Consider the following 14,663-nt stretch of genomic DNA (forward strand, 5'->3'; position numbering starts at 1 on the left):
TTACAGATAGTGTCTTTCCCTCAGTTCTGGGTTTTCCCAAGTCTACTTTGTTCATCATCTGGGCACAGGGAATCTCCATGGTTGGTGACACTAATACATCATGTAGACTGTTGGGGGTAGCATGGGCCTCAGGATCTTGGGGCGTGGGAGTAAAGTCAATTTGCGGTAAGCGTTTTTCGGTGCGCTCAATTTTGCTGGACACCTCGCCTATGACTATTCAGAGCATTCTATCGATTGCAGTGGGCTGAATAGATGTGAAGGAGAGGGTTCCCTTTTGCTTGGGCGCTAATCGAGGATTTGGAGAGGTACTATGACCCAATTTAGATGACCTTGTTTTTTGTTTAATGTATTCAAGTGGAGTAGTTATGGTATTGTTGGTAGTCTTAAAATGCCACTTTTAGAAAGTTGCCATTTTCTTACTTTAACCATCCTATGCCTCTGCCTGTCTCTGATCACACATATAGAGATGATGAAACCTGGAATTGGTGTATTCCCGCTAGACAGGCATACACAATGGGAGCTTAGGTGTGACATTGCATCCTGCTGACCCATTACCAGGCTCTTGGGTTTTCCTGAGCTAGATGGGTGGATAGAGCTGAAATTTACACTTGAATAGTGCTGTGCCTCTCCTTACACAAAAAATTGCATACACCCCCCGTGTTTGGATACTGGGAACTTCAAGGTCTCTCCCACTTCAAAGGCACAATTGGGTGTAAGTACTGAACCCCATTCCCTACTAAATCAGAACTCTACTGGAACCAAAGACCTCTGCCAGGAAGAAGGCTTACTGTGCTGCCAGGAGGGACTGCTACTCTGCAACTGCATTGCTGTGCTGGCCTATGGCCTGATGCGTGCTGTGCTGTAGGAGGGACTGCTACTTTGCTATTTGCATTGACTGCTGCTTCTTGCCTGCTGTGAAAATGACAGGTATTGTTCTATACATCCTTTTGCCCATGATTCTCCTAGGGCATGTTGGCTCGCTGCTTGTTCCAGTCCTGGGCCTCAGAAGTGGGTGTTTGCAGTCTTTTCCCTCTTGACGTTGATACATCAAGGGACTTTGTGGCGATCGGAAGCGCTGCATCCCCCCTCTGACGTCGACACAGCATCTACTCCACAACATCGCCTCGACGCCCGGCACAGCTCAACTCCGACAAACATCGGAGTGACGATTGCTCAGCTTGATGATAATCAAAGTCGATGCATTTCTATTCACTTCAACGGAGTGTGACAATGATGCAGGACCCTCTTTGTGTGGCTTGACAGAGATGCAGCGGACTACGATAAAAGCTCCATCGAAGGTCTGTCTGGGTCCTGTAGCCAGCCTACCCAGCCTACCCACAATTGTGGTTGGCCAGGATTTTGGATTTGCACCTGTGCCTTGCGACCTTAAGTAACCTTTTGACCGCTAGTGGCTTATAAGCATTGTGTTCACATTCAATATTCAAAAATTCATATCTCAACGTCTACTCATTGGATATTTGTCATTTTGGTCTTATTTTACTCTGATAAATATGTTCTAGTTTTCTGAACTGGTGTGAAGTCTTTTTGTGGTATCATTCACTGTGTTAGTGTATTCAAGTGTTGCACACATCATTTACACATTACCTCTTAAGTTAAGCCTTCCTGCTCTGCGCCAGGCTACCAGAAGGTGAGCACAGGATGATTTAGGCTGTGTATCTGACTTACACTGACTCGGATTGTGGTCCCTACTTGGATATGGTGCATGCTTCTGCCAAATAGAGAACAGTTTTAAGGCAATAGGGATTGCATGTGGTGAGTGACTAGCCTATTTCTGAACAGCTCTTTTCAGATCAGACCAAGTGTTTTGACAGGAATGTTGTATTATTGTGATGGGCGGGCCTTTCCTTAAGAGCTGTGTAGACGGTGAAGAAGGGGCACAGTTTGACCTTTCACATCTTGGGGTTATCTGTGGCAAGGAAGTGGACTATGTGTATGAATTAATCACAGGGTAAAATATGTGCATTGTAGGGGTTTCTGTACATGAAATGATAAGGTATGGCGAGGGACAGGACTCTTCTTCAAGAGTTTAGTACAGAACCAAATTGATAGACCACAGAGACGTCCTACCAAATACAGCCTACGTGTACTTAAAGTGTGTCCTCTCTGGGTTCAGCTTTGTAGAGGTTGGAAGCTGGGCATTGTAGGAACTAACCTGTATAATAGGGTTTTAGTGTGATGAGCTACAGGGACAGGAGAATTGTTGAGAATTAGAGATATATATATTTTTTATTTAATTGATGTTCTTATATATTTTTATTGAATATACTGTATTTGAATGTAACGTTTTTAATATCACTTGTTCTAATGTTATAGTTATTTTAACAGTAAGATAGATAATGGATAATTAATTTATGGTTTGCAAAAACCAAATAGATTTGATTGAACTGAACTGATGTATAGAAGTTAATAATCTTTACATTGGTAGTATCTAAATTAGTATTAACGTATGTTATTTTTTTATATTTTAATCTTTTCTTTTAGGAAGTAAATATATTATTTATTATTTTGATAAAACAAACAATATTTTACATGTTTGAAAATATTTTTTTATTTATACATACTGTTAATTTTTAGTGTTAATTAAATTAAAAAACATTTATTAGATAGGTGCTGGAATAGTAAGTTGCAACCTGCTACTCTAAAAACATTATCTTTAATGGCTTCAATTGGAGTAGGAATAGCACATTTCACCCCTTCAGTGACCCACACTTTCCCCTAAATGGTTTAGATTGGAGTAGAATTAGTAAATTTTACTCCTTTCATGTCCAACACCTTCCACTAAATGGCTTAGATTGGAGTGGTGATAGTAAATATTACTCCTGATGTGTACTACACCTTCCCTGAATGGCTTAGATTGGAGTGGAAATGGTAAATATTACCCCTGATGTGTACTACACCTACCCTGAAAGGCTCAGATTGGAGTGGGGATAGTAAACGTTACATGTTTAGTGTCAAACACCTGCCTCTAAATGGGTTAGATTTGAGCGAGAACAGTACAATTATCTGTTTAGTGACCAACAGCTTCTCTTACATAGCTTAGATTGGAGTGGCAATAGTAAATGTCACCCCTTTAGTGTACAACACCTTAGTGTAGAAAACAGTACCCACAATGATATAAATAGAAGTTGAGTAGTTAATGTAATCATTTAACTGTATACAATGTGTACTGTAATATTTTTATTAAAGGATAATATTAATTATAATAATAATCTTTATTCAACATGTGTTGCAGCCATAAAAGAAGCAACATTAAAAGAGAATATAACCAGCAGTTGATTTGTTAGCAGCATAATGCCAAATGTGCAAAGAACCGCAAGTTAACATTAAAAACATAAGTGAGAGTGCAGATACATTAGAAATACAGAGACCTATCAAAATGACCCCTGTTGAAAACCAAGAGCAAATTAATAGGAGCCATCTTATCACATATACTGCGCAAAATAGCCAATCGCTTTTCATTTTTAATCACCTCTGGAATGTCTAGATTTTAGTGCAGCAATTAAAAAATTAACCACAGGAAACACCGTAAGTACATTAGGCAGAAGCTGTAGATACAGTAAAGCTACACGGGAATGCCTAAATCTAATTAATTTTAAAATCAATTTAAGAAACAGTCGCATTGGATGCGAAAAATATTTATATAGAAAAACAAAATGTGGAGACCTCTTGTCGCAGCCACAGGGACCTCTGTCCTCTACGTGTGTGACAAAGCTGGTGTGTGGTGCCAGTAGATGATATAAGAAGTTCAGTCTTTAACAAGTTAATACAAATCTGTCATGAGCATTTGTTAAAATCAATAGATAGGGCTCCATGCTCACCACTGATTTCACAAGAACATGCCCTCTTACCATAGGTTTTCTGAGCCCTTTTTCTTCCTGGAGGCCATTGCATGCTTAGAAAATACATTTTTCACTATATGCTTATCCTGTGGGTTCACTGTATCTTATCCCGTAAAGATATCTGCTCTGCCTAGAACTGTAAGGGTATCATTAACATATCATAGACAAGGGATTTTTAATCCATGATCGAGTGACTGACAGTCCTCAATCACTAATCGATTAAGACCCGCCTCCTGACTAGTCCAGATCTTCACACAACGTAACAACAGTTTGATCGCCACAAGATCCAGTATATACTTCATTACTAGTTCTTTGTGTACTGTGTATGGAGCCGTACCCTGGGGCACTTTCAAAATTGTTCTAAGATATTTAGTTTCTGTGGTTTGAAGTTTGTTGGCGACTGAATAAGCCCATACCTCACTTCCATATAGCGCCTTAATAATGCAGAATGAGTTGTACAATTTTAAGATTACCCTAAACTATGGAAAACTACTTTGTTGGTGTTATTTTCTGATGGCCTGCTTGCCGAATTCATTAATATAGGATTTAGACAAATTCGCTACCAGGTCCATCAAACTCATAAAGGCCATGAAACCATCTAATACCACCTGCAGACCGCTAGGTGTTTGTGCTAACAATACTGCATCATCTGTGTACAACAGGACTGGTACCAGTCTCCTGGCTAATCTGGGGCTATCAGCCTGTAAAGTGATCAAAAAGGCTTCCAGACCATTAATTCATTACGTAAATAAAAAAGGGGCTAATGTGCATCCCTGTCTCACCCCTCTAGAACATTTAAAATGGTCAGTGACATTCCCATCCTATGTGTATCTAACTGCAGCAGTGGTGTTAAAATGTACGGTCATTAACACACTTGTGATTATATGGTCGACACCTAAGTCACCAAGCAGGGACCATGGTTTTCAGCGGTTCACCCGATTAAATGCAGCGGTGAGGTCCAAAAACCCACAGAAAGAGCTCAAGGCTTCGCTATAGTATATTTCGATATCATAAGATCGAGGTTTAGGCATTGGTCTGTAGTTGACCTACCTATCCGGAACCCATATTGTATCTCTGAGATAATATGATTGGCATCCGCCCAGTTCGAGAGCCTATTTATTATTACCCGGCCAAGGACTTTAACTGTGGCATCAATGAGAGATATAGGGCGGTAACAGTGAGGGTTCTCCTTGTCCCCTTTCTTGAAAATCGGGACAATGGTGCCCATAGACTATGAGGGGGGCATTATTCTCCTCACACCGGTGTTTAGAACCCTAGTTAAATTGTGGCCCAGACATCTATATTGTCATGAAAACGGTTCGGGGGGTATCCAGTAGCAAAGGATAAAGGGTACATATTAGATGTAACAATTAAATATTTACATTTATACATACAACATAAATATATATTCTTTTTATTTTAAAAGGTACTTGGCACATTTTTTTACTTTAATAATTGGTTATAAAAATGTTGTCCACTGTATATGTTTACATTTATTAAATTATATATTTAAAATAAAAAAAATATCTTTTATTATTAATACTATTTTAATATATTTGTCAGATACAATCCAAGTTATATATTCTTTCACAACATTGTTTACACATTTTTCAATTTTTTTTACTTAATATGGTACATTTATATTTTCAAAATATATACATTTGTGCAATATATTTTGTTTTTCCAACAGGTTTAAAAGTATTTTATATGTATTATAAATAATACTTATTTCATAGTATTATTTACTTTACATGACTGTTTTATATTTTTTCATTAAATATTAGGTTTTTTACATGAGTTTAAAACATGTGTACACAATTTTAGTCCTATCATTTTGTATAGGAATATAATCTTTTTCATTTCATTTAGCAGTATTTTTTTCTTTTTTTTTTACTGTTCAAAGGGCTTTGATAGTATATTCCTGTCATTTTTCAACACTTTTTTTAGGGACTATGTCACGGTAAGCTGTTCGCTGTTCATTGGATAAGTTAAGACTAGTTAAAGATTAGTTGTAGTGTGCAGTTATTTTATATAATGGTATGTTGAATGTTTTGTATATATTTAATGTAATGTTTATATAATATTTAAAAATAATATTTTCTGTGAGTGAGTATTGTATTTTTTTACAGGTTTATAGATCTGAAGTTATCCTATGGATGTGTGGATTTTGTGTTTTTTTTCCAAAGGAAATGTATTTGGTTTCTAGCAAACCAATATATATTTTTTTTTTATATGATTTTTCAGGTTTTCTTGAGGGTCCCCTTTTTGAACTTTTTTTGTAATGTTTCCTTATGACCGTGGATTGCTTTGGTAGATTTTATTTAGACCTAATTTATTTGTGCATTTTTTATCTTTTTTGGATTTTTTTTCTGTATTTGGTTGATTATAATGTGGAGGAAAATGTACACCCACACCATAGTACGTTTTAATTAGACAATTATCTTTAGAGGGGAAATAATATGTTTTATTATGCATGTACATTTGCTGTAATAACAATGGTTTTTTTTATATTTCTATGTGTTGCATTTACTGATTTTATGTTATTTTTATTTTTGTGGTTAGTGGTTGATATTTACAGCATTTTAATTCATCAGTCTTTATTTTCTATTTTACCTATATGTTGTTTTGATAGATGTCGAAAAATAATTTGTTTAATATTTAGTTAAAATATTTTACTTATGTTGGTGCTCACCTTTGTTAAGGTTTATTGATTAGTGTGTAGGTAGTTTGTGTTTTTGCTATTGATTCTCAGTCAAATTGGGACAAATTGGGACCCGCCTCCTGACTAGTCCAGATCTTCACACAACGTAACAACGGTTTGATCGCCACAAGATCCAGTATATACTTCATTACTAGTTCTTTGTGTACTGTGTATGGAGCCGTACCCGGAGGCACTTTCAAAATTGTTCTAAGATATTTAGTTTCTGTGGTTTGAAGTTTGTTGGCGACTGAATAAGCCCATACCTCACTTCCATATAGCGCCTTAATAATGCAGAATGAGTTGTACAATTTTAAGATTACCCTAAACTATGGAAAACTACTTTGTTGGTGTTATTTTCTGATGGCCTGCTTGCCGAATTCATTAATATAGGATTTAGACAAATTCGCTACCAGGTCCATCAAACTCATAAAGGCCATGAAACCATCCAATACCACCTGCAGACCGCTAGGTGTTTGTGCTAACAATACTGCATCATCTGTGTACAACAGGACTGGTACCCGTCTCCTGGCTAATCTGGGGCTATCACCCTGTAAAGTGATCAAAAAGGCTTCCAGACCATTAATTCATTACGTAAATAAAAAAGGGGCTAATGTGCATCCCTGTCTCACCCCTCTAGAACATTTAAAATGGTCAGTGACATTCCCATCCTATGTGTATCTAACTGCAGCAGTGGTGTTAAAATGTACGGTCATTAACACACTTGTGATTGTATGGTCGACACCTAGGTCACCAAGCAGGGACCATGGTTTTCAGCGGTTCACCCGATTAAATGCAGCGGTGAGGTCCAAAAACCCACAGAAAGAGCTCAAGGCTTCGCTATAGTATATTTCGATATCAAAAGATCGAGGTTTAGGCATTGGTCTGTAGTTGACCTACCTATCCGGAACCCATATTGTATCTCTGAGATAATATGATTGGCATCCGCCCAGTTCGAGAGCCTATTTATTATTACCCGGCCAAGGACTTTAACTGTGGCATCAATGAGAGATATAGGGCGGTAACAGTGAGGGTTATCCTTGTCCCCTTTCTTGAAAATCGGGACAATGGTGCCCATAGACTATGAGGGGGGCATTATTCTCCTCACACCGGTGTTTAGAACCCTAGTTAAATTGTGGCCCAGACATCTATATTGTCATGAAAACGGTTCAGGGGGTATCCAGTAGCAAAGGATAAAGGGTACATATTAGATGTAACAATTAAATATTTACATTTATACATACAACATAAATATATATTCTTTTTATTTTAAAAGGTACTTGGCACATTTTTTTACTTTAATAATTGGTTATAAAAATGTTGTCCACTGTATATGTTTACATTTATTAAATTATATATTTAAAATAAAAAAAATATCTTTTATTATTAATACTATTTTAATATATTTGTCAGATACAATCTAAGTTATATATTCTTTCACAACATTGTTTACACATTTTTCTATTTTTTTTACTTAATATGGTACATTTATATTTTCAAAATATATACATTTGTGCAATATATTTTGTTTTTCCAACAGGTTTAAAAGTATTTTATATGTGTTATAAATAATACTTATTTCATAGTATTATTTACTTTACATGACAGTTTTATTTTTTTTCATTAAATATTAGGTTTTTTACATGAGTTTAAAACATGTGTACACAATTTTAGTCCTATCATTTTGTATAGGAATATAATCTTTTTCATTTCATTTAGCAGTATTTTTTTCTTTTTTTTTTACTGTTCAAAGGGCTTTGATAGTATATTCCTGTCATTTTTCAACACTTTTTTTAGGGACTATGTCACGGTAAGCTGTTCGCTGTTCATTGGATAAGTTAAGACTAGTTAAAGATTAGTTGTAGTGTGCAGTTATTTTATATAATGGTATGTTGAATGTTTTGTATATATTTAATGTAATGTTTATATAATATTTAAAAATAATATTTTCTGTGAGTGAGTATTGTATTTTTTTACAGGTTTACAGATCTGAAGTTATCCTATGGATGTGTGGATTTTGTGGGTTTTTTCCAAAGGAAATGTATTTGGTTTCTAGCAAACCAATATTGAATTTTTTTTTATATGATTTTTCAGGTTTTCTTGAGGGTCCCCTTTTTGAACTTTTTTTGTAATGTTTCCTTATGACCATGGATTGCTTTGGTAGATTTTATTTAGACCTAATTTATTTGTGCATTTTTTTTTATCTTTTTTGGATTTTTTTTCTGTATTTGGTTGATTATAATGTGGAGGAAAATGTACACCCACACCATAGTACGTTTTAATTAGACAATTATCTTTAGAGGGGAAATAATATGTTTTATTATGCATGTACATTTGCTGTAATAACAATGTTTTTTTTATATTTCTATGTGTTGCATTTACTGATTTTATGTTATTTTTATTTTTGTGGTTAGTGGTTGATATTTACAGCATTTTAATTCATCAGTCTTTATTTTCTATTTTACCTATATGTTGTTTTGATAGATGTCGAAAAATAATTTGTTTAATATTTAGTTAAAATATTTTACTTATGTTGGTGCTCACCTTTGTTAAGGTTTATTGATTAGTGTGTAGGTAGTTTGTGTTTTTGCTATTGATTCTCAGTCAAATTGGGACAGTTTTAGATATTTCAATGCAAGTGGAGGGAGTCCTTGTTCTGTTTTACTGCATTTTCTATAATTTTTTCTAGGAAGATAGTGTAAGTAGTAGGGCTGCACTCAAAGGTATAACATCCTGCTTAAGCTATTTGTACTATAAAGATTAATTAGCTCACTTTTAGGACTGCTCAGAAGTTTCCCATGCATCATTAAGGGCCATATTACGAGTTTAACTGTCCTACTGCCATAGCACCGTGTCTACCCCTGCAAGCAGCTCACCCGCTGGTGGTCCAAAGACCTCTGTATTAGGAGTTGACCACTGGCTCAGTGATGTGGAGGCATGGGTCTTGCAGCAGTGGTGAGTACTTTTCCAAATATATTGATGCCTGTGTGCCTGTGTGTGCATTTCGACTGCATATATGTCAGATGCACACATATGCATGATACATGTGGAAAAATACCATATAACCATTACCGGGGATCAGCCCATAAATGACTCACCTGTAGATCATCAAAAACACAGTCATATTCCTTGGGGTGAAGATCCTGCTGTGTGGAGGTGGGGCTGGAGAAGGGAATCTAGTTCGACAAAAACAGGGTCATATTCCTTGGGGTGAAGATCCTGTTGTGTGGGGGGGGGTCAGGAAAAGGGAATCTAGTTTGGACTCTGCCTAGAAGAACAAGAAAGGGTTGAGTAGACACCATAAATCCTTTGTCACCACCACATTGAAGCTGGCGGTGGGACTGCCATGGTCCGCTCGTGGAACAGGCAACTCGCAAAATGTACAGCTGTGCAGCTCCCCAGTACCGATCTATGGCGGCTGCATTTCCCTGATCGCGAAAACAGCGGTCCAGCTACGGTCTTCGACATGGCGATCTACCCAACTTTTGATACTGTGGTCGGCTGATGAGCACCCTATGCTCCGACTGTCTTCTCCAATACGGTGGTACACAGGACTGCCAAACTCATAAAAAAGGCCCTAAGTGTTCGCGTTTGCCAGAAAATAGCATTATGTGGCAGATATTGATGATTGGTCATGGAAGTGTTCCATTGTCATTGACATGGCATTAGGACAGAGGTGATGATCCATCATGATGGGGAAGAGGTAAAAGAGGCAGAGGAGATAGCCTGCTACTCAGGAATGCAGTTATCATTAGTGCAGCAGGTATAGTTGCATTCGGATCAAAGAGTGTGAGGGGCTCACAACACCCCAATTATGGGGAGCAGTTTGTTTAGGATATCTGTTTTTGTTTGATGCATTTGCTGTTTTATAAGTCTCATATTTGGTGCGGTTCCTAAGCTATAGCTCCGATGCCCCTTTTCTTTAAAGATAGACAGTCCTAATTGTGATGTAGTAGGCCCCTGAATCCCCTGGGCCCCAGTCCTGCTGCATCTGCTCCTTTATGATTCTCAGCAGTGACCACTTTCACTTGGCAGCAGTACCAGCGTCACTAATGAATGTCCCTTTTAAAAAAACAAAAACACTTATATTGTCCCCTTCTTTGGGGTATCTCTCTGAAGAAGTGGTCTCTGGCCATTTGTAAACACAAAAATGAGTCCGTATACAGTGCTCCCTATTCTGGGTCTTCTCTTTGACAATATCTATGAATCTCGCTCCTTTCCTCTGTCTCCTAAACCATTTCTGTGAGGACCAAGGATCGGGAGGATTAGGGCTCTGCATCTGAATGCAACCCTGCTGGCCTTCTACCTGCCACCCCATGGACTCAGCTTTCACAATGCACCTGAATGGTAAATACTGACTTTGAGATGCCTGTGCCTGAAATCGAAGTGTGTGGTGGTAGTGCAGAAAGTTAAAAAAGAAACCAGCATTCTTACCAGCCATTGATTGATTGAGTCACTTAAAGCCGGGCCACTGGAATTATGAGTTTATGCAGCAGCAACATTTTCCACTTAATTATAAGTTTCCTACATATGCTACATAATCTGCAGAGTCTACACTGATGTATTGTTTGAACAATGACTGGTCTCAGTGAGGACACATTCTTCATTTCTCTGCCGCAACAAAGACAGATAGCACAAATGCCAGCAGTCACATAGCTAATTCATCTATTTTAAGTACTGCAATGCTTGGTCAGTACTCTCCAGTCCCTTCTCCGGATCGAGAGAGAAGAAAAATATATTTTAAATTAAATCTTAAAATAAGTAAACTACTGTGCTGGTTTAGCACCAGAAGATTGTCACCCTCATACTGTTTAGAATTTTTTTTGTATTCGAGATATCTCTTGCACAGCATTGTTCCATTGCAGTTAATCAAACATAATCTACACCCACAAGAGGGATATATTTGTAAATAATTTTTATGCCACAATATTTATGTTAGATGATATTATCTGGCATGAAAATATCTGTGACAACACACCAATTAAACTCCTATTAAACAATATTGACACAAGAGCTAGCAAAATAACACCCTACTTAGTCCATTTGTTGAGAATTATAACAACTACTTTCATACATGCCTGTGTTCCTGCTCATGTGAGTACTTTACACAACACGCCCTTGGTCTGTAAGAACTATAAGGTATTCACTCACCGGTCCTGTCTGAAAACTCCCCTTCGGCACACGGCACACAGTCGAAGCAGCAGATGGGCCTCCCTTCTATTGGAGCCTTTCGGTACCCAGGGAGGCAGCTCTGAGTACAGACAGAGGAAGGAATCTGTAAGGAAAGAGGGAATAAAATAAGAGATGAAAATTTGATGTAAAGTCTGAGCTGAGGCCCCAGGAGGCAGCTCTCACTGCAGACAGAGCGAGGAATCTGTGAAAAAAAGGGAAAAGAGGACTCAGATTAGACTGAGCTGAGGGAGAAGAGTATCCAACACTCACAAAGGCAGGATGTGAAACACTTCAGTCTACACAGAGGGGACACTGCAAATCTCACAGTATGAACAGGGTTTATTGTGTTCCTTTCTAAGTTATTACCTGAAGGCACCAAGCGTTGAGAAGCAATATTACCATGTACCAAAAATAGAATGTGGAAGATACTACATGCCTGTTTAGAAGTTTCTATTTGGGCAAAAGGTATACTGAACAAGCATTTATCGGTATGTTTCAGAGAATTCTTGAATGTGATCTGCGGGCTATTAAGGGTTGGATTGACAAGTGAGCATCTAATTTTGTGGAGGACACATCCTCAGTGCTATATTGTGAATACTAAAGATGTGATCTCTATGCCAAGGTACCTACTGTGGAGCTATGCCCAGATACCACGTTCCCTCAACACACACATACATCTTTGACCAGCAGCTAAATCTTATCCAATGCATAAAAAAAGTATTGACTTTATGATGCCAGTGTTTATCCCAAAATCCAATCCACCCACTGAACATGAGGAATAACAAGAGAATTAATAGTTCCCTAAGAACAAGGTGGGACTCCCAAAGTAAGCCCGCCTGGGAGACAGAGATGCAGGCTTTAAACCCTACTTCACACTCTGTCACTGAGGATGGTGGGAAAGCCTGTTAGTTACAAGAGATGCTACTGAAGGAGTCAGTAGATCACAGGAATAGACTCATCTGTCTCCATGACAAGCAATCATTTCAATCTACTGAGGTCCACTGTTCCCCATTGTAGCCATACAGGCACTGGCTGTGGGCACTTTTGCCCTCTGCTACTGTCACATCCCTCTGTAGTTAAATATCTAGACAGAGTATGACTTAAGGAGAGTGGGAGGGATAGTATCGAGGAGAGGGGGAACAGAGACCTCAGAAAAAGCAGGAAGGGTTCATGTAAAACCTCAAAGGAGACCTGTGTGAGTAGCATCACTGGAATGAGTCTTTGAACAGTTAGTGAACTCTTTATGTGCACCATTGATATTTGACTAAACGTAACTCATTTGTCTCCATATTTTAGTCTGTGGTCATACTGTAGAAAATGTTTACAGTTATTGATGGTAAACTACTCGCGTGTATGTGTCCCATGTCACGCTGCCCCCAGCATATCATAAATAATAGCATTTGATTTCTATATATTAAGAATAACCAACTTATGTTATACTGTGTAGCTGAAAATATGTATTTTGTTTTATATATGTTAAGATGATATTCACACTTAAGTAAAAGATCAACAATTCACATGAGATGATTCTTTTGAAAAAACTTGTCTTCAAATTAAGACCAAGAGGCAAAGGATCCAGGAAAGGGCATATGTAAGAGCAGAGAATGTAACATGGGTGATGCAGTGTTAACATGCATGTTTGGAGCAAGAGGCACTCCTACATCTAGGAACTTTTAAATGGCAGCTTGCATACTTCAGTTGTATGTCAGAGTATCATACACATTATTTAGGGTGTTTTATTTATGTCAGATGGTCCTCTGACAAGGGTGTTATGGTATGAGGCTCTTTGCTTCCAGTCTCTTAGAGCCCCTGAGATGTCCTGAAGTGTGAGGGTCTCTGCGGACTGTGCTCTTGGACTCTAAGCTGGGCACCAGACATCAGACTATCGGGGGCCTCAAGAAGCTTAGCACCAGTGCACGGTTAGAGCTTCTTATCCTGGCCAAGCAGGGGAGACCTCCAGGGACCAGCAGGACCCCAGTCCAGGCTTTTTAGGAGAAGGTCAGAGCTTCTTAACCAACAAAGGCAGGAGACCCCTTTCTGGGCCTGCAGGATCCTACCCAGGGCACTTTGAGGCAAGGCTGAACAGAGTATGGCGGGGCATGGCCGGGGCTTCCACCCTCCACAGATGCAACATAGTAGGTCCAAAAAGGATGACCAAGGCCAGGGGCTTCAGTTGGGGCGCTGACTTGAGGCCTGGTCACAGGTTCTTAATAGAGAAAGGCAGGGGGATAACCTCCTTGGACTGCTGGACTCCATTCACAGCACTTTCATACACAGCCGGCTGCAGGACAGAGACCAAGGCTGGAAGCTTTCATCCCTCACCCAGTCAGATCTCAGACCTGGGAACTTGTCAGAGATTCTCAATCCAAACAAGATTGGAATCCACCCTGGGCCTGCTGGATCCCATCCTCAGCTTTTCAACACACAGGTGGTCAAATCATTGAGCTCAGGGCAGAGAGTTCCACTTCTAAGCATTGCAGAGCTGTGACCCATGATCAGGTCAGAGCTTCTTAACCTGGTCAAGCATAGGAGCCCTCCCAGTCCCTGTCTCAAGTGCTTTCATACACAGTAGAATGGCTAATAGAGCCCAGATGGGGTATTTACCCCCTGCTAACCAGAGAACTGTCCAGGGGTTTGGTCAAAGATTATTCACACATCCAAGAAGGGGAGCCCTCTCCTAGACTGCAGGATCCTGTCCCAAGCACACCTTATGATACTCTTGACCAGCACAAAGGCCCCAAGTAAGAGGGTCCTAACCCAGGGACCACCAGAGCACTACTCATTACCCCCATGACAGAAGGGGACATTCAGGAGAAACGATCCAGCTTCCTAGAACCCCTAAATGGGATTGAAACTTTAAATGAGTCTTCATTCGGACTTCTGGGGAGTTCAGAACTCTGAACATCGAGTCATATCAAGGAAATGATGTTTGT

At 38.8% G+C, this 14,663-nt stretch overlaps 1 protein-coding gene across 2 annotated transcripts in view; it reads right to left on the bottom strand.

The window, feature by feature from the left end:
* Positions 1-14,663, bottom strand: part of LOC144828395 (vomeronasal type-2 receptor 26-like) — a 105,360-nt gene that overhangs the window by 71,235 nt on the left and 19,462 nt on the right. For both annotated transcript variants that reach the window (XM_078686509.1, XM_078686510.1), the window contains exon 3: positions 11,710-11,833. In XM_078686509.1, coding sequence (XP_078542635.1) covers positions 11,710-11,833 — 124 coding nt within the window. The remainder of the gene's footprint in view (positions 1-11,709; positions 11,834-14,663) is intronic.

The sequence above is a fragment of the Lissotriton helveticus genome, chromosome 4_1 (genome assembly GCF_964261635.1).
Source record: "Lissotriton helveticus chromosome 4_1, aLisHel1.1, whole genome shotgun sequence".
NCBI classification, from domain to species: domain Eukaryota; kingdom Metazoa; phylum Chordata; class Amphibia; order Caudata; family Salamandridae; genus Lissotriton; species Lissotriton helveticus.